At 47.7% G+C, this 20,584-nt stretch overlaps 1 protein-coding gene and 1 long non-coding RNA gene across 2 annotated transcripts in view; one reads left to right on the forward strand and one right to left on the reverse strand.

Moving 5' to 3' along the window:
• TRAM2 (translocation associated membrane protein 2) overlaps positions 1-19,764 on the reverse strand; it is a 46,634-nt gene extending 26,870 nt beyond the window's left edge. The window contains exon 1 of the mRNA XM_053380424.1: positions 19,555-19,764. Coding sequence (XP_053236399.1) covers positions 19,555-19,674 — 120 coding nt within the window. The 5' untranslated portion in view covers positions 19,675-19,764. The remainder of the gene's footprint in view (positions 1-19,554) is intronic.
• LOC128409903 (uncharacterized) lies at positions 3,460-4,487 on the forward strand. Its single transcript, XR_008329337.1, has 2 exons — positions 3,460-3,881; positions 4,260-4,487. It is a non-coding gene; the product is annotated as an uncharacterized LOC128409903 (long non-coding RNA).
• Positions 19,765-20,584: the final 820 nt, after the last annotated feature.

Consider the following 20,584-nt stretch of genomic DNA (forward strand, 5'->3'; position numbering starts at 1 on the left):
GATGTTAACACATCTTCCTAGAAATCCTTTCTTCACCCCACATTTCAGTACATTCATTGCCTTGTCGCTTTCCAAACCACAAAAAGTCCTGCAGGCTTGTAACCACGTTAACTGGTCAGTTCCAGGACACCCCTGAATCCTGTCAAATACCGTATTTTTCCCTCTATAACACACAGATTTTTTCTCCTAAAAAGGAAGGGGAAATGTCTGTGCATGTTATTGAGCGAATGTGTGGTCCCTGGAGCCGACTGGCGCAAGTGGAGGCAAAAAAAATCAGGCAAAAATCAAATCGCGCGTCTCGGAGAAGGGAAACCTGAAAAGAGGAAGCGGCTTCTTTCCTGCATTCTGCCTCAGGGTCTTGCTGCCCACCCTCCTCTGTTTCCTTGCTGTGTTTGCTCAAACGGAACAAAGAGCAGGGAAAGCCCCTCCCCTCCAGGCAAGCAGAGGGGAAAGCAGAGTGTCGTTCCTTCTAATTCCTCTCTGTGCTCCAGTGCTGCTGAAAACATGCAGGTGGGAGAGAGAGAGAGAGAGAGAGAGAGAGAGAGAGGGAGGGAGGGCGTGACCTGGCTGGCTTGGGTGGGTAGGTGGGGGGAAACTTTTGCCTTCCTTTCCTCCCTCCCGTTATACCCCTCTCCTACATTCTTAGCCAGCTGCTTCTCTGCACACCCCTCTCGTGCTCCTTGTCCCTTCTGCGTTTTTCCTTCCCTCCCCACTTAAAATGTGGTTACAAAGCATGGATCCACAGGGATCCTCAGGATCTTTGCATTGGGTCAGCCCAAATTCACCATCAGAGCACATAGCATGTCCACGGCTACAGCCTGCCCCCCAAAAATCACGCACCCACTGTTGCCTGGGGCTGCAATGGTGCAAAAACGTGGTTACAAAGCATGGATCCACAGGGATTCTCAGGATTTTTGCATTGGGTCACCCCAAATTCACCATCAGATCACATGTCTGTGGCCACAGCATGAAGCACAAAAATGATACATCCACTGTTTCATTCAGAATGTTTTTTCCCTTGTTTTCCTCCTCTAAAAACGATGTGTGTGTTATGGTCAGGTGCGTGTTATAGAGCGAAAAATACGGTACATTGGGCTGTAGCCAACTAAGTCCTGCTCAGGGTAGACCCACTGAAATTAATGAACCTATGTTAGTCATATAATGGGACTATTCTGAATAGGCTTGTGTGGGATACCATCCTGACAGTTTGAAGACACTCATCACTCAGCTAACTATGTTGTGCAACCCAGGTCAGTATCTGCAATGAAACGAGATGATCAAAATGCAAGAGGTATCCACAGAATGATGCTATAGATTTAAATATTTCTCTATTACACATATAGAAAACTGTTATGAGTGTAATTTATTGTAATATCTCTCTTATGCATCAACTCCCCCACTGCCATTAAGATTTACAGTTGTATATAAAATGGGGGGGGGTCAAAGTTTAACTATCACTGCAACCATTTTTCAGTCTACAGCTCTCACTGCTTCATCTCAAATACTTCACCCATAATTCACCTTTAAAGAAATGATACAAGTATACACAATAAAACAATGAAAGCTGTTCTAAGCTTCCCATTTTTTTTTAAAAATGAAGACATAAAAGTGAGCTAGAGCTATTATTTCTTTAACACATGTGAACAGAGTGGGGTCCTATCTTAACAGATAATTTAACCTCATTTGCAGGGGCATTTAAAATTCATGCCAATTTTAGGGGGGGGGAGCAGTTATCCTGGCAATACTAGGCAAATATCTTTACTATGAGGTGACAGGCATGCTGCAAGGAATTCAGACAACTACTAGCCTCACACTCAAAAGGTGGCTGAATTTCAATAGTGAATGTGTTCCTGGGATATACAGAATAAAATAATTAAAGTAAACTAAAAAAAAAAAAAAATTCCTTCCAGTAGCACCTTAGAGTCCAACTAAGTTAGTTATTGGTATGAGCTTTCGTGTGCATGCACACTTCTTCAGATAACAGGTATATGCAGGTATATGCAACAGACTTTTCAAAACCAGGAGAATTCGGAACAGCTGCTTGCAAGGTCAGTGATATGATCCCTTACCCAGATCCAGACATTGCAATAAAGAAAGGATACTGTCATGCTATGGATTCTGCCAGGGAAACAAACAAACAGCCCAAGAAAACCTGAAGAACACAACAGCTGAAAAGGCTGCTGGTCAAATGTGTGGATAAGGACGCCCTGTGCCTGTATCACAGCTGTAAGTTTAGTATTTTTACATCCCCACAAGGCATATTTTAAATTTGCCCTTGTCAACGTTCGTTTGTTTGCTCCTCGATTCATTCAGGTCACTCTCAAAGTCAACAAACCCAGACATTTCCCTTTCCCATCATAGTTCAGGGTTCAATTCCTCAGATGTTTGTACTTCTTTCCACCAGAGCCATTTGCACTCACCAAATAATTCGGTACCACCAGATTATAAGTCTACCACCCCATTTGCTCCTACATTTAAAAGAAGATGAAGGAGGATCCCTTTTTGAATGCTAGATGCAAGAAGCACCTGTGGGAAAAGGCACACTTATCCACAGAGTAAACCATGGGCATATCCAAACGGAAGAATTTAAGAAATATCAATAGTGAGACATTCAAGACTTCTAGTGACCTCCCAGACTCACCAACCAATTCTTAAAAACATGCCCTAGGAATCAGAGCACTGAAGTCAGTCACCAGTAGTTGCAATTCACCTCCCAAGTATTTCTCATAAAAACAGGGCATTAGATATTTTTGAGTTGGACTAGTATTCTAATAGGGACGCGGGTGGCGCTGTGGGTAAAACCTCAGTGCCTAGGACTTGCCGATCACATGGTCGGCGGTTCGAATCCCCGCGGCGGGGTGTGCTCCCATCGTTCAGTCCCAGCGCCTGCCAACCTAGCAGTTCGAAAGCTCCCCCGGGTGCAAGTAGATAAATAGGGACCGCTTACCAGCAGGAAGGTAAACGGCGTTCCATGTGCTGCGCTGGCTCGCCAGATGCAGCTTGTCACGCTGGCCACGTGACCCGGAAGTGTCTCCGGACAGCGCTGGCCCCCGGCCTATAGAGTGAGATGAGCGCACAACCCTAGAGTCTGGCAAGACTGGCCCGTATGGGCAGGGGTACCTTTAGTATTCTAATGCTATAGCTGCAGAAGCAAGTACTCCCCACTTACGTGGGGGTTACATTCCGGCCCCCTGTGCACATAAGTGAAATGGGCCTAAATGGGGAGCACACTGCTGTGCCTCCAGCTCATAAGAACTTCTGTGGAGCCCAAAGAGGACACCCCCTTAGGGCTCCGGGGAAGATCTTCCTTGTGAGAATAACAGCAGGCTGCCTGCAATGTGAGAGGACCTACAAATACCGTTAACTTGCAGTCAAGCTTGCAAAAATCTATCATCTGCCCGATAATAAGTGTTGGAAATGTAAAGAAACTGAAGGTACATTCTTTCACCTGGCCAAGGATTAAGGCTTTCTGGGAGATGATATATAATGAAATGAAAAAGGTATTTAAATATACCTTCTTGAAGAAACCAGAGGCCTTTCTCCTGGGCATCGTAGGCCAATTGGTGCCAAGGAAGGATAGAACTTTTTTATGTATGCCACGACAGCAGCAAGAATACTTATTGCAAAGTATTGGAAGACACAAGATCTACCCACCCTGGAAGAATGGCAGATGAAGGTGATGGACTATATGGAACTGGCAGAAATGACCGGCAGAATCCGAGACCAGGGAGAAGAGTTGGTGGAAGAAGATTGGAAGAAATTTAAAGACTATCTACAGAAATATTGTAAAATTAATGAATGTTAGAATGATGTTGGATAAAAAGTTAAGTGGTTTTTAGCTATAACGATATAAGGAATATGAAAAAATGGATTATTAACAGGTAATTATTAACAGCGGGTGGCGCTGTGGGTAAAAGCCTCAGCGCCTAGGGCTTGCCGATCGAAAGGTCGGCGGTTCGAATCCCCGTGGCGGGGTGCGCTCCCGTTGTTCGGTCCCAGCGCCTGCCAACCTAGAAGTTTGAAAGCACCCCCGGGTGCAAGTAGGTAAATAGGGACCGCTTACTAGCGGGAAGGTAAACGGTGTTCCGTGTGCGGCTCTGGCTCGCCAGATGCAGCTTTGTCACGCTGGCCACGTGACCCGGAAGTGTCTCCGGACAGCGCTGGCCCCCGGCCTCTTGAGTGAGATGGGCGCACAACCCTAGAGTCTGTCAAGACTGGCCCGTACGGGCAGGGGTACCTTTACCTTTACCTCTTAACAGGTAAAAATTTAAGGTTACAATATTTTAAGATTAAAGACTAGGATAAACAAAGAGGGAAAGGATTTGCTGAACTAATAAATTGAACTGGAATACAAAAAAGGGAGGTGTGAGGAGGTCCGGGAAACAAGCAAATGAAAGATAAGTGTTGGAAAGATGGAATTGTTTTTTAACTATTTTTATTTTGTATTTTTCTTTTTTCATTTTGTAAAATTTTAATAAATATCTTTTTTTAAAAAAAATACAAATACCGTTAACTTGGAGAGCGTATACCGATAATTTATATTTATTAGAATCCATAGCTAGCTCACCCTTAATTCCAATTCCTTATACCCAAAATAAGCCTAGTAACTGTATGTGAAACCATCCAGGAATGTATTTTATTCTGCTATTTGTTTGTTTGTCTGTCTTATGTTTGTTCTCTATTCGGGGAGGGTTTAAAAATGGACCTTTGGGAGCTGCTGGCAACGCCTCCTGCAATGAATGGGTCACTAGGTCCTTATCCTGGACTCCACATAGAACTACGGACACTCTTTGAAGATCACACGGCCTTTTGGGCGGGTTGACCTCAACGTGCTCTAGAAATAGGAGCTCCTATATTGAGCAGACCTCATAGGCTCGACTTGGGAGAACATGACTTGTGACAGTACCAGTAAGGAAATGTTGGGTTTCCACATGCTGTTAGTCACCGGATCAAAATAAATGATTCAACAGAAAGGAAATGCAAACAGAGAGGGGGGGGGCGGAGGGAAGAGAGAGAGAGAACCCTGAATTATCTCTGTAATGCTTTTGGGCAGAAGGTTAATTTTTCCTATTCCTCAGCGGCCTTAACCAATTTGAGAAGGAGCAAAAAAACCAAAATGGGTTAAACCTAGGCATACTTTACTTGGAAGCAAGACCCATAAGCAAAGTGTGAGCTGCTCTAAGAGGAAGCTGTTTCCCCTCAGGGTCCCTTTCCAAATCTAGATCAAGGGAAGTAATAGTGCCACTGTATTCTGCTCTGGTCAGACCTCACCTGGAGTACTGTGTCCAGTTCTGGGCACCACAGTTCAAGAAGGACACTGACAAACTGGAACGTGTCCAGAGGAGGGCAACCAAAATGGTCAAAGGCCTGGAAACGATGCCTTATGAGGAACGGCTAAGGGAGCTGGGCATGTTTAGCCTGGAGAAGAGGAGGTTAAGGGGTGATATGATAGCCATGTTCAAATATATAAAAGGATGTCACATAGAGGAGGGAGAAAGGTTGTTTTCTGCTGCTCCAGAGAAGCGGACACGGAGCAATGGATCCAAGCTACAAGAAAGAAGATTCCACCTAAACATTAGGAAGAACTTCCTGACAGTAAGAGCTGTTCGACAGTGGAATTTGCTGCCAAGGAGTGTGGTGGAGTCTCCTTCTTTGGAGGTCTTTAAGCAGAGGCTTGACAACCATATGTCAGGAGTGCTCTGATGGTGTTTCCTGCTTGGCAGGGGGTTGGACTCGATGGCCCTTGTGGTCTCTTCCAACTCTATGATTCTATGATTCAAATGAAATAATAGGCTGCTTATGGGTGAAACCAAGGTAGGGAGAAAGAGTGCAAGGAGGTCCCACTCTCTTGCTACGGGATGTTGACTGGAAAGTGTGGCCCCTTTGCTTCAAGACAGAGGTCTTTAAGAAGTCAGGCACACCCACAAGTTGTGTGAGGCCAGTGGAAACCCCACCGTGATCTCTGCTGAGCTATCCGTATGGAAGACAACAGCAGAGATGCCATATTCTGAACAGCCGCCTTGTCCTGCATCTCTAGGCTCCTTTCTCTGCTCTGCTGTGACTGCAGATCTTTCCGGGGACGCACCGCCATCAGCCTCTCACGGGAATCTTTAGGACCCTGCTTGAAGGAGGCGCAACTGCCACTCACATCACAGATCCTGAGCAAGTATGCATTTCAATTAATTGGGACTTTACTTCCTACTAAATGTGTTTGAAATTATAGACTAAGCTAGATAACAATAGAAAGAAGAAGTGGAGAATGTTACCAGTGAGCAATTAGGAAAGCAGGTTCTTTTTACACAACTGTTAAATCGCTCATGCCTAATTTTTCACTTCCAAAATTAAAACTATACTCATTTCCAACTACATAAGACATGAGAAACAGACCCACAGCTGCACTCAGCCAACTGTGAAATACGGATACTTCAAAATGGGGCAAAGGAATATGCCCCACTCTTATCAATCTCCCACAACCTGTGATGTAGGGCAGAAAATTTTTGGTAGAAAATTTTCAGTAGTTGTTATATTCCTATATTTTTACAACAAAATTCCATCTAAAAAAATGAATTTTCCTAAAATAAATTAGTAGCATTCCAAAAAGATATCATATCTTGTGAAAAAATTTTTCAAGGTCATCCTAAGGAAACATGCATCCATTTAAGTGCTTTACATTTCATTTTAGCACACTCACGTATCAAAATGTGCACAATTATTCAAAGAAAAATAATATCCTAGTAATTATTTTATTCTGTTGGAAAATAACATTTAAGCCACATTTATGTAAGCTTTGTTCATTTTTTAATCCTAAATATTATTTCAAATACTTTTAGGTTATTGGGAAACCTTTCAAGGTATGTGTTTAGCATGTAGAACATGACATACTTCAGTTTTGTTTGCTAAATGTTAGCCAAGTGTGTTACATCAGTCAGTTTTTAAAGCACTGGAAATTTTCCAGAAAACTCACACCACTGCTAATAACCTAAATTCTCATTGCCTTTAATTACACGTTAACTTTTTCTTCCACGCAGCCCAACACGTCTCCAAAGGAAAACTTAAGAACATGAAAAGAGCTTGCTGGATCAGGCCCAAAGTGGCCCATCTACTCCAGCATCCTGTTCTCACAGAGACCACCCAGGTGTCTGTGGGGAACCCGCAAGCGGGAAATGAGCGCAACCACAATTCTGCCCACCTGAGATTCCCAGCGACTGGCATTTGAGGCATCCTGCCTTGGTAGCGGCGGCAGAACATAGCCATTGTTGCTAGTAGTGACTGAAAAGTACAGTCATACCTCAGGTTACAGACACTTCAGGTTGCGGTCTTTCAGGTTACAGACGCGCCAAAACCGGAACGGGTTACTTCCAAGTTTCGGTGGTCATGCGTGTGCAGAAGCGCTAATAGTGCTTTGCGCATAAGCGCCAAATAGCAACCCGCACGTGCGCAGACGCGGTGCTGTGGGTTGCAAACACTACAGGCTGCGAACGTGCCTCCCGCACTGATCATGTTCACAACCTGAGTGTCCACTGTACTAGAACAGTACAGTGGTACCTCGGGTTACATACGCTTCTGGTTACATACACTTCAGGTTACAGACTCCGCTAACCCAGAAATAGTGCTTCAGGTTAAGAACTTTGCTTCAGGATAAGAACAGAAATCGTGCTCCGGCGGCGCGGCAGCAGCAGGAGGCCCCATTAGCTAAAGTGGTGCTTCAGGTTAAGAACAGTTTCAGGTTAAGAACGGACCTCCGGAACGAATTAAGTTCTTAACCCGAGGTACCACTGTAGTCTGGTCCTCATTGAGCGCCTTTCCAAAGCAGCAAGGTGGACAACGTCCTTTGTTTCCTCTGGATCCTACCCACACCTGCTCCTTTGCAGGTTATTACATTTGCCCAGCTTTCAAAACAGCAATGTTTTGTTACTGGGGGAATTGGAATATGCCGTGTGGAATGTGTGCACCTGAATGCAGTATCAGAAATTCCCCAGGAGTCAGGTGCGTTTTCTGACTCGCGCTGGTCTAATTGTGACCACGTGGAGATCTCTGGATGCCAGATCTCTGGCAACGGACATCTCCCTTTGGCTGGCGCCTCCAGGTTTCTGAAACATGTAAGCAGAAAAGCTTGTATATTTGGTGGTTGAATGTGCTGTCAAACTGCTTTGAGATTTTTTTCTTTAAAATACAAAGCGGTATAGAAATGAAATCATCACCATCATCATCATCTCATTTGGGGGGTGGATTGGCGCCTAGACATTCTGTTGAGGTGACCGCAACCTAGCTTGAAGAAGCCATTTGGCAATTAGCTTATACAGTGGTACCTCGGGTTAAGAACTTAATTAGTTCTGGAGGTCCGTTCTTAACCTGAAACTGTTCTTAACCTGAAGTACCACTTTAGCTAATGGGGCCTCCTGCTGCCACCACACCACCAGCGTGCGATTTCTGTTCTCATCCTGAGGTAAAGTTCTTAACCCAAGGTACTACTTCTGGGTTAGCGGAGTCTGTAACCTGAAGATTCTGTAACCTGAAGCATCTGTAACCCGAGGTACCACTGTATATCTGAGTTTCTAACACTGAAAGAGCAATTAGCCCTGGCACAGTGCTGTAGTTTCCATATGCCAGAGCCTTAAGCTAGACCAAAGCAGCAGCGTTTAGGTTCTGCCATAATCAACCAAATTCTTGCTTTACGTTGCTGACCTTGAGCCAGACATCCTGGAAAGTGAAGTCAAATGGGCCTTAGAAAGCACTGCAAATAACAAGGCCAGTGGAAGTGATGGTATTCCAGCTGAACTATTTAAAATTTTAAAAGATGATGCTGTTAAGGTGCTACACTCAATATGCCAGCAAATTTGGAAAACTCTGCAGTGGCCAGAAGATTGGAGAAGATCAGTCTACATCCCAATCCCAAAGAAGGGCAGTGCCAAAGAATGTTCCAACTACCGCACAATTGCACTCATTTCACACTCTAGCAAGGTTATGCTTAAAATTCTACAAGGAAGGCTCAAGCAGTATGTGGATTGAGAACTCCCAGAAGTGCAAGCTGGATTTAGAAGAGGCAGAGGAACCAGAGACCAAATTGCAAACATGCGCTGGATTATGGAGAAAGCTAGAGAGTTCCAGAAAGACATCTACTTCTGCTTCATTGACTATGCAAAAGCCTTCGACTGTGTCGACCACAGCAAACTATGCCAAGTTCTTAAAGAAATGGGAGTGCCTGATCACCTCATCTGTCTCCTGAGAAATATCTATGTGGGACAAGAAGCTACAGTTAGAACTGGATATGGAACAACTGATTGGTTCAAAATTGGGAAAGGAGTACGACAAGGCTGTATTTTATCTCCCTGCTTATTTAATTTATATGCAGAATACATCATGCGAAAGGCTGGGCTGGATGAATCCCAAGCTGGAATTAAGATTGCCGGAAGAAATATCAACAACCTCAGATATGCAGATGACACAACCTTGATGGCAGAAAGTAAGGAGGAATTAAAGAACCTTTTAATGAGGGTGAAAGAGGAGAGCGCAAAATATGGTCTGAAGCTCAACATCAAAAAAATGAAGATCATGGCCACTGGTCCCATCACCTCCTCGCAAATAGAAGGGGAAGAAATGGAGGCAGTAAGAGATTTTACTTTCTTGGGCTCCATGATCACTGCAGATGGTGACAGCAGCCACGAAATTAAAAGACGCCTGCTTCTTGGGAGAAGGGCAATGACAGGCCTAGATAGCATCTTGAGAAGTAGAGACGTCACCTTGACAACAAAGGTCCGTATAGTTAAAGCCATGGTTTTCCCAGTAGTGATGTATGGAAGTGAGAGCTGGACCATAAAGAAGGCTGATCGCCGAAGAATTGATGCTTTTGAATTATGGTGCTGGAGAAGACTCTTGAGAGTCCCATGGACTGCAAGAAGATCAAACGCATCCATTCTTAAGGAAATCAGCCCTGAGTGCTCACTGGAAGGACAGATCGTGAAGCTGAGGCTCCAATACTTTGGCCACCTCATGAGAAGAGAAGACTCCCTGGAGAAGACACTGATGCTGGGAAAGATGGAGGGCACAAGGAGAAGGGGACGACAGAGGATGAGATGGTTGGATAGTGTTTTCGAGGTTACCAGCATGAGTTTGACCAAACTGCGGGAGGTAGTGGAGGACAGAGGTGCCTGGCGTGCTCTGGTCCATGGGGTCACGAAGAGTCGGACACGACTAAACGACTAAACAACAACAACAACAACAAATGTTGAAGTCTGGAGAGGCTCATAATTTTACTGCAGGGGTGACTTAATCTCTGGCCCCCAGATATTGCTGAACTACAACCCCTTGACCTCTGAGTATGCAGGATCATGCTGATGGGAGCTGTACTTCAGAAACACTTTGTGGGGGCTGCAGAGTAACCAGCACCGTTCCATGCCTTTGCTTCAGAGAGGCTGAAAAACGTTTTGAAAGTCCCTGGCCAAGACCGAGCAGAGATCCTCATTTCAGGCCAACACAAACGCCGATGAAAGGGTTAAAAAAAACCAGAGTTTCCAGAGACTGACAGAAGTGCCTGGAAAAAGGAAAAAGCCTTCCTGGGAGGAAACAAGCTATTGTGAATCAGGATTCAGCCATTTCCTTTCTATAGCCCTCCATCATCCAGAGGATACCAAGCCTACCCTCAACTCATGAAAGCCTTCTATAAGCTCCAGCACAAGGCCATAAGCTGCAGAAATGCTGATTTCAGTCCAAACAGACCAAAACAGCATGAAAATATGGATTGCAATGGACTGTGAAGTGAGAGGAACATGCCTGGTGCAGTTCAGAAGGTCCATAACTGCTCCAGCATCACACAGCCACTGCCACCCAAGTCTAAGGTAGCTCAGAACTGAAGCGGAGACAACCAGAAACTGAGAAATAGATGCTGCATCCTATGGCATTTCTTTTATTTCAAATAAAAATACTTTTTAGGCCACCTTATGTGATAATGTCCTTTGTTGGTGACAAAAAAACCCCCAACACTACTCCCCTAGTGAAACATCAAGTAGATGGCAAAAAATAACTACAGATTACTCTTCAAAACAATCCCCACGATGGGGTGAGCTCCTGTTGCTCGGTCCCAGCTCTTGCCAACCTGACACGACTGTAGCTGAACTACAACTCCCATCACTCCTGGGGCATATGGGAACTGTAGCTTTCAACAACACCTGGAATAATAATAATAATAATAATAATAATAATACAGTGGTACCTCGGGTTACATACGTTTCAGGTTACAGACGCTTCAGGTTACAGACTCCGCTAACCCAGAAATAGTGCTTCAGGTTAAGAACTTTGCTTCAGGATGAGAACAGAAATCGTGCTCCGGCGGCGCGGCAGCAGCTGGAGGCCCCATTGGCTAAAGTGGTGCTTCAGGTTAAGAACAGTTTCAGGTTAAGAACAGACCTCCGGAACGAATTAAGTACTTAACCCGAGGTACCACTGTAATATAATAATAATAATAATAATAATAATAATAATAATAATAATAATAATAATATATTTATACCCCGCCCATCTGGATGGACTTCCCCAGCCACTCTGGGCGGCTTCCAACAAAATATTAAAATACAGTAATCCATCAAAGATTAAAAGCTTCCCTAAGGCCACGGGTAAGCCACCTCTGCTTTAAAACAAATTCAGCCTAGCATGAAAAAAAGCAAGAGAGAGAGAACTAGTAGGTTAAAAAGCTTCCCACAAACAGGAAAGGCAAATGTAGAGCAATCAGCTCCTTGCCAAAGATTCCTTGTACCTTCAAAGCACACTGCATTTGGCAGCTACAGCTTCTCGTGAGTAAGAACTGCCTGCCATCTGCTCCACTCCTTCCTCTTACGCAACTTTAGGGGAAGATCACCAGAAAAGAAGGAGACATTTAGGCTATAATTTTCTTGTACCCCTACCCCAGTTCTCAATAATGGAACTGGTAAAGAGAAAGACCTGAGCGATTTATATTGCTAAATATAAGTAAAATATAAAAAGTAAAAAGCAAGTGAAATGAAGGGTTGAGGGTCCACCAGTTTGCCCTTAAGCCAGAAAGCAAAATGGCATATGCCGAAAAGTTTACTTTGCAGAACAAGAAAACCAATGCTCACCCTGAGAGCCAGGGAAAAAAGGCAGTCGTTGCCAGTTGGATCAAAGTGAGAAGCAAGCGAAGAGAGACTGAACAGAGAAATACTGCAATTATTGACACTTTCGTGCAATGGAGAGAAATTGCATATACCGGTGCCCTAGCCTTGCTTCTCACAAGGGTTCCAGTGCCTTTGCACTCACTGGCTAGAATGCCAAAGGAGGCTTACAGGGCAATCCTATACATGTTTACTCAGAAGTAAGTCACACACAATGGAGCTTAGTCCCAGGTACACACATGCAGTATTTCAGCTTTGCTTCGTATTAAGCCATTGGGTATAATACCGACTGCTCATTTTGCTTTTGTATGTTTGTAAATAAAAAAACTAAGGGACGCAGGCGGCGCTGTGGGTTAAAGCCTCAGCGCCTAGGGCTTGCCGATCGAAAGGTCGGCGGTTCGAATCCCCGTGGCGGGGTGCGCTCCCGTCGTTCGGTCCCAGCGCCTGCCAACCTAGCAGTTCGAAAGCACCCCCAGGTGGAAGTAGATAAATAGGGACCGCTTACCAGCGGGAAGGTAAACAGCGTTCCGTGTGCTGCTCTGGCTTGCCAGATGCAGCTTGTCACGCTGGCCACGTGACCCAGAAGTGTCTGCGGACAGCGCTGGCTCCCGGCCTATAGAGTGAGATGAGCGCACAACCCTAGAGTCTGGCAAGACTGGCCCGTACGGGCAGGGGTACCTTTATCTTTACCTTTAAATAAAAAAACTAGTCACTTTATTTTGTTTTATTTTAAAGCAGAGAAGCTAAAAAATGAGGCAAGCCCCCAACGCAACTGATGGCGCAGGTCAACATATCAATGCCTTTAGCATCCAACATGTTCAGCAAATGCAACAATCTCAATCCCAAGAACCACAGAAGGCTCTGAATGGTGGAAGAACTCCTTTTTGTTTACTACGCTGATGCATTCTGATTTCAGTTTCTGGGGTATTTTGTTCCCGTTTCCCCATCTAACAAAAACTAAGAGCACCTGCAAGTGCATCTTCTTGCAGCTCCACCTCTAACACTGTACAAATGAAATTACAGAATTTTTCTTAAGGCAGCAACAAAAATGCAAGTTTTTGTGAGCAAATTTCTGTGCCCACCAACCTTGCAAGCACACAGCTGGCAAACCGTGTCCAACGAAAACAGCACAGATAGGACAGACGAATTGCATCCACTGGAAAGTACACAAACAGGTTAGCTGACAAAAGGCATCCAATGAAAACCACAAGTGACCAGTTATTCAGCAATGTATTTAGCGTTGTGCAGTGGTGCCAAATGAGAAGAAAGCATGTTTTTCTTCCGGATTAAATAGGAATGAATAATTTTTTGGGGGGGAGACACCACCATTTTCTTCTTCTGTGCAGCATCAAAATCATGCACTGTGTTATGAAAATCATTGGCTCTAGCTAAAGTTGCTTCTTGTCTTGCCAAGTTACAGGGAACAAGGCAGAGGGCCTTCTCGGTAGTGGCGCCCTCCCTGTGGAACGCCCTCCCACCAGATGTCAAAGAGAACAACAACTACCAGACTTTTAGAAGACACCTGAAGGCAGCCCTGTTTACGGAAGCTTTTAATGTTTGATGTATTACAGTATTTTAATATATTTTTTGGAAGCCGCCCAGAGTGGCTGGGGAAGCCCAGCCAGATGAGCGGGGTATAAATAATAAATAATAATAATAATAATAATAATAATTATTATTATTATTATTATTAGCCACTGGTGTTTGCGTTTGCTCTTAACCATAATCTATTACATACAGAATCTTGAACTTGGGTCTAACCCTGGCTCTTGTTTTCCAGCTCAAAAATTCTGCAGCTGAGATCATTCTACTGAGAGAGGTGTTTTCCTCTAGTTGTTTTTGTGGGGGCAGGAGCAGGGGGGAGCGGGAAGAGGTCAAGTATTTACCTTGAGCTAACTCACGTGACTTATCAGCCAGCACAGAGAGAGGCATCTCAAAGTTTAAATGGGCAGGTTTCACCTAGCGGCAAGCAACTAAAGGTCAACTCCAGGCAACAGGGAGTTACCTTCTCATGTCTTTGTCCTTGCAAAATTTTCTCAAGGGAACTCAGATGTTCCCCCTTTAACATAGAGGAGCCCTAATTTAGCAGGAGTCACAAGCTGTCTGGTTCACAGGAAATCAGTCCCTGGGAATCTTCAGTGAGAACCCGGCTGCAAATCTTGTAGCCTGCCGGCAACAGCAGCAGTTTGGGAATTTGTATTCCTACCAGCTGGGATTTCTGACTAATTAGATCAGCACACACACACACACACACACACACACCCTGTTCCCCCATCACCAAGTCACCCATGTTTCTGTGTACTGGAAACTACTTGTTAAATGAAGTGAATGGCAACGCAAATGCAGCTGGAAGTCTCTCTTCTCCAATTTGCTAACACAAAGTGAAACGTGGCACTGAGGAGCAGAGACCAGGTTGGTTGGGCTTTGGCTTTTTCCTGGTTTTTTTAAAAATTCAACTTCTCAATCACACTCTCGACTGAGCCACAGACGTGCACGCACACACGCACCCCAGTCAGACTCCACCCAGACTCAGAGTTTTGCAAGTGTGCCCCTCATCTGCCCCCCCTTGCCTGCAAACTAGGGAGGGAAGAAAGAGAAAGCCAGAAAGGCGAAGGAGGAGTTCGGCATTCCTGGCATTCCTGCGCAAAGTGCCAGGGTTGCAGAGGGGGGAACTGCCTGCAGCGACAGGGAGAAAGACCTTGGAAGGATCCCCCAAAGGAGCCTGGGGCGGGAGAGGGAGGGGGGGAGAAAGAAAGCCTCCATTCACAACTACCCAAATCTCGTTAGAGGGATGGAATTTGGGACAGTCTGAAGTTCTGAAAGAAACCCTCCAGCTGTACACCACAAAAAGGCAGGCCTGCGCAGGAATCAGACAGAGGACATTCATGTCTTGGCAGCAGCAAAACATTCCCTGGGCTCCACTGGGCAGGAGGTGGGAAGCAAGAGGAACCAAAGGCTGGGGGTGTCAGGCTGGCTCTAGGCATCCCTTACACAGAGAGGAGGATCCTTTGCTACCCAGTACTTATTTCCAGTAGAGAAGGAACACCATCGCCAAGGAAGGAAAGCAGCCATGAAATGCCAAGGTTGAATGAGGAGGGTTGGGAATGAAAAAGGGAAATGGTTAAAATAAGGCCAAGGAACATGTGAGGAAGATTTGTTTGACTCTCCCCCCCTCCCCCCGCGTCTCAAATACAGATGGGGTGCAATTTTGATCTCTGGCACAGGATCCTCTCCAGTGTGGTGTAGTGGTTAAGAGCGGTGGACTCGTAATCTGGGGAACTGGGTTTGCTTCCCCGCTCCTCCACATGCAGCTGCTGGGTGACCTTGGGCCAGTCACACTTCTCTGAAGTCTCTCAGCCCCACTCACCTCACAGAGTGTTTGTTGTGGGGGAGGAAGGGAAAGGAGATTGTTAGCCGCTGTGGGACACCTTGGGGTAGTGATAAAGCGGGATATCAAATCCAAACTCTTCTTCTTCCAGTGCTCCTAGAGAACTTTCCCCCACAATTCCATTTTTGTGATCCATGCCATTTTTCTGCAATTGCTTGCCTGCCCAAAGGGGGAGGAATGGCAAATAGGGAAGGCATATTGTGGGGTCCGGACGCAGGTGGCGCTGTGGTCTAAACCACAGAGCCTAGGGCTTGCCACGACGGGGTGAGCTCCCATTGTTCAGTTCCAGCTCCTGCCCACCTAGCAGTTCAAAAGCAAGTCAAGTGCAAGTAGATAAATAGGTACCGCTCCGGCGGGAAGGTAAATGGTTTGCCAGAAGCAGCTTAGTCATGCTGGCCACATGACCTGGAAGCTGTCTGTGGACAAACGCCGGCTCCCTCGGCCAGTAAAGTGAGATGAGCGTTGCAAGCCCAGAGTCGTTTGCGAATGGACCTAATGGTCAGGGGTCACTTTACCTTTTTATTGTGGGGTCATGCTTTTTTATTTTTAAAGGAGTTCTATCAGTACAACATGAGTGGGTGATATCAGCATAATACAGTCCACATAATGAGTTTCATGTGCTCACCATACAAGTGCCATACAGATGAAGGAATTGAGGGGATGGTCATCAAATTTACAGGTGACACCAAACTGGAAGGGATAGCTAATGCCACTGAAGACAGAATCCAGATTCACGATGACCTTAACAGATGGGAGAACTGGACCCAAACTAACAAAATGAATTTCAACAGGGACAAATGTAAGGTTCTGCACTTAGGCAGGAAGATCCAGAGGCACGAGTATAAGATGAGGGACACCTGGCTTACTAGCAGGACATGTGAAAAGAGTCTAGGGGTCTTGGTGGACCACAAGCTGAACATGAGTCAACAGTGTGATGCAGCGGCAAAAAAAAAGCTAACACTATTCTAGGCTGCATCAACAGAAGTATAGTGTCCAGATCAATAGTACTTCTCTATCGTGCCTTGATCAGATCACACCTGGAATGCTGTGTCCAGTTTTGAGAGCTACATTTTAAGAAGGATGTTAACAAGCTGGAACATGTGCAGAGGAGGGCAACCAAGATGATCAAGGGTCTGAACCAAGCCTTATGAGGAACGGTTGAGGGAGGTGGTCTGTTGAGCCTGGAAAACTGAGAGGAGATACGAGAGCCATCTTCAAATATCTCAAGAGCTGCCGCATGGAAGGTGGAGCAAGCTTATTTTCTCCTGCTCCAGAGGGTAGGACTCAGACCAGTGTATTCAAATTACATGAAATGAGATTCCGACTCAACATCAGGAAGACCTTTCTGACAGTAAGAGCTATTCAGCAGTGGAACTGTCTCCCACAAGAGGTGGTGGGCGCTCATTCTGTGGAGGTTTTTAAGCAGAGGTTGGATGGCCACCTGTCATGGATGCTTTAGTTCAGATTTCTGCATTGTACTGGCTTCGACTAGATGACCCTTGGGGTCCCTTCCAACTCTACTGTTGTATGGTTCTATGAAAAAAGAACAAAGTGCTTGCGTCCTTCCTGCCATACCTGCCACATGCTCTGGTTGTGTGCTGCAGCAGCGAACCAAGCTCACAGAAAGCCATTGTCCCGATAACATGATCCCACGAGTTGAACATGTAAATGTCTGGGACATCAAACAAGCATAGGAATGCACCATGGCTGGACCGGCAGCCATGTCACAGCAACCATGACCATCCACAACACTCCCCAAGGAAAACAACCTACACAACAGTAACACCTCAGTGGAGAGATAAAGCAAACACAGCTCTATAGGTGGAGACAGCATGCCACCAAATTACAAAGCAGCCATCGCTGGCTCCTGCAATATGCAGACATACAAGAGACAACCCACCAGCAAGAATCGACCTGGTTTGTCCCTGCTTGTGCAGAGGGCAGGCGGGTTGCCTGGCTGCAGACCTAATGAGCAATAACATAGAGATGAAGTAGCCCAGAAACCCTCCCAAAGTAAGGTAAAGGGACCACTGACCATTAGGTCCAGTCGTGACCGACTCTGGGGTTGCAGTGCTCATCTCGCTTTATTGGCCGAGGGAGCCGGCGTACAGCTTCCGGGTCATGTGGCCAGCATGACTGAGCCGCTTCTGGCGAACCAGAGCAGCGCATGGAAACGCTGTTTACCTTCCTGCCGGAGCGGTACCTATTTATCTACTTGCACTTTGACGTGCTTTCGAACTGCTAGGTGGGCAGGAGCAGGGACTGAGCAACGGGAGCTCACCCTGTTGCGGGGATTCGAACCGCCGACCTTCTGATCAGCAAGTCCTAGGCTCTGTGGTTTAACCCACAGCGCCACCCGCGTCCCCTGTTACAGTGATAGTGTGGCATAAATCCTATGGCTCCAGCATAGCAATGCTCTCTGTCTGCTTCTGGACACTGATGAGAGATTTCAGAGGAAAACTAAAAGGAACAAGATGCCCACAGGTAAGAAGAGGCTAAGAGAAGAAGAATTATCTGCAGAGTAGGCAAACACTTCGGTATTAAAAGGGATGCCTTAAACAGCCGCCAATTAGCAAAAGGGAATTGAAGTTATACAAGGATGAGCAATGTGTGTCCGGAACAGCACAGGGTCCAGGATGCTGGGGGAGATGTGAGTTTGATGTGGTGATTGTGCCTGCTATTCTATGCCAGGAAGACTAAGCAGAAGCTTCTGTTTCCTTCCCTCTCTTGCCCTTCTCCACTGGGCAGCATGGCAGGGAGGCCTGGCCCAGGTGCCCCTGATCTCAACTGCCCAGGGAGACAGAAGACAGGACCCAAGGACCAGCAAGGGCCCCCTCCGCCTCCTGGCAGCACAGCAGGGAGGATAACACCAGACCCCTGGTACCTTCCTCCTTGCTCATCCTCTGTGCTGGCCACATGACCCGGAAACTGTACGCCGGCTCCCTTGGCCAGTAAAGCGAGATGAGTCGGCCACGACTGGACCTAATGGTCAGGGGTCCCTTTACCTTTACTTTATAAAGGGAGCAGCAGCCCAAACTGCCTCTGCACGCTCTCTGGGAGCTGCAAGTGCTGCTGGATTGGGCCCTACTGCCCAGAGGTGAAGGGCAAGGAAAAGGGGCAGTGGCTTGCTGCAGGAAACGGCAAGGAGCAACAGGCACAATGAACTTAGTTGTCTTGCCAAGATGGGTCACCAGAGACTCCTCACTGCTGCCGCAGGTTTGCTTGCAGGGGAAAGAAGCACCCAAGAAGCAAGCAGTGGCTGAAAGGTGTATACCTATGGGGCTGGCCAGATTGGCCCCCGCCGGGCGCAGGCCCAGGGGGCATGGCAACTGCACCTCTCCACATATGCCATATATGCTTCAGCTGATATTCCTGAATTGCAGGGGGTTGGACTAGATGACCCTCGGATCCCTTCCAACTCTACCATTCTATGATTCCTTGCCAAGGGCCTCTGCCAGTCGGTGTGGACCGTGCTGAGCTAGGCGCCCCAAAGGGCCCGATTCGGTATGGGCAGCTTGCTCTCTTCCACGTGCCCAGCCCCACCGAGGCCCATATCCTCCAAGCCGTCGGGGAAGCAGCCTCCTCCTCCGCTGCTCCTGGGAGCTGCCAGCCGCTCGCCCGCCTCGGGTGGGAGAAGGAGGAGGAGGCCGCGTTTCCTGCCGCGGGCGAGGGAGGCGGCGCCCCCGACGGGTCTCCTCCTGCGCGGCAGCTAGCCAAGAGCCAGCGCCGGGGGGCCCGGCACAGCTGACCCCGGCGGCCCCGCCAGCAGGACCGGGCGCCGATGCAAGAGCAGGAAGGAGGCTCGAGGGAGAGGGAGGGAGCGCCGTCGGAAGCGGACGGGGGCACTCCGAGAGAAGACCCGGAGCCTCCCGTTGGGACACCCGTGAATCGGAGCGGGGGCGGGATGTGTCCCCAAGGGGACGGGACAGCGCGAGGAGTGGCTTTCACCTCGGAAGGGGCTCCTCCTCCGCCGCCGGCAGCAGCAGCAGCTCCCTACCGGGGAGCCCGGAGGACGCGGGGTCCCGCGGCCGGAGGAAGGCTCACCTCGAACATGAGCGCGACGAGGACGCAGAGCACCAGGCAGAAGCCCACGTCGGCGTGGTTGTGGATGAGGAACTCCTGGCTGAAGAGCGGGTGGCTTTTGGCCCGCCTGCGGAACGCCATGGCCGGCGCCCAACCCGCCAGCAGCGCGGCCCCCGCGACGCCAACTTCGCCTGCTTCTTCCGCGGCCCCTCGGACAACTTGGCGGGCGGGCGGGCGAGGCGCAGCCCGGCCCCCCAGCGCAGGCGCGCCTCTCGCTGCTGCCGGCCTGCCGGGCTCCTCCGCCCCGCCCGCCCGCCCGCCCGCCTTAGCCCGGCCTCTGCCTGGACGGGCGTCCGCCGGGGGCGGGCCGGGGGGCGGCCCGAGTGCTGCTGCTGCTGCCGCTTCTGCTCCGCGCCGACCCCGCCGCGTCCCGGAGCGCGCTCTGCCTTCGCCCGGCGGCCTGGCGTCGTGGCATCCCGCGGAGCTGGACGGGACCCAGCGGCCCAATTCCGGCCACGTTGGCTTCGGAGCGCGCGCGCGCGAGACACCCGCGGACTTTGCGCCCAAGCGCCTTCGGGCTTTTTCGCTTTTTTAGTCCTTTCTGCAGGAAAGAGAGAGAGAAGCTCCTGGACTGAGGCTGGCCTTTGTCTTGTCTGCTCACAATGGGGTGTGTGTTTTTGCGTTTGTGTGGTGCACACACACACACACACTTTGCTCTGCACAAGGTGCACGGGATTGCACATACCTCATGGGTGGGCATTGCTTTATACATAACGCGTGTCGAGATACTTTAAGAAATGTAAAATTCCAGCACAATTGGCTGTGGCAGTCTGTGATTCATATAGGTACACAAACAGTAGTGTCTTGTCTTTTAGAAACTTAACTGGCTGCTTGTGGCACAAGCTTGCCTTAAAAATGTGTAGCCTGTCACCATTGTTGGTTTTTTAACACACTTAAACCTTCTGCACCATCAGGAGGGGTGTAGAGTTTACTTGCAATAGTGCAAACTTGGTGCCAAAGCCAGTCCATAGGTAGGCTTCACACTGTGCCT

The sequence above is a fragment of the Podarcis raffonei genome, chromosome 3 (assembly GCF_027172205.1).
Source record: "Podarcis raffonei isolate rPodRaf1 chromosome 3, rPodRaf1.pri, whole genome shotgun sequence".
Classification (NCBI taxonomy): Eukaryota; Metazoa; Chordata; class Lepidosauria; order Squamata; family Lacertidae; genus Podarcis; species Podarcis raffonei.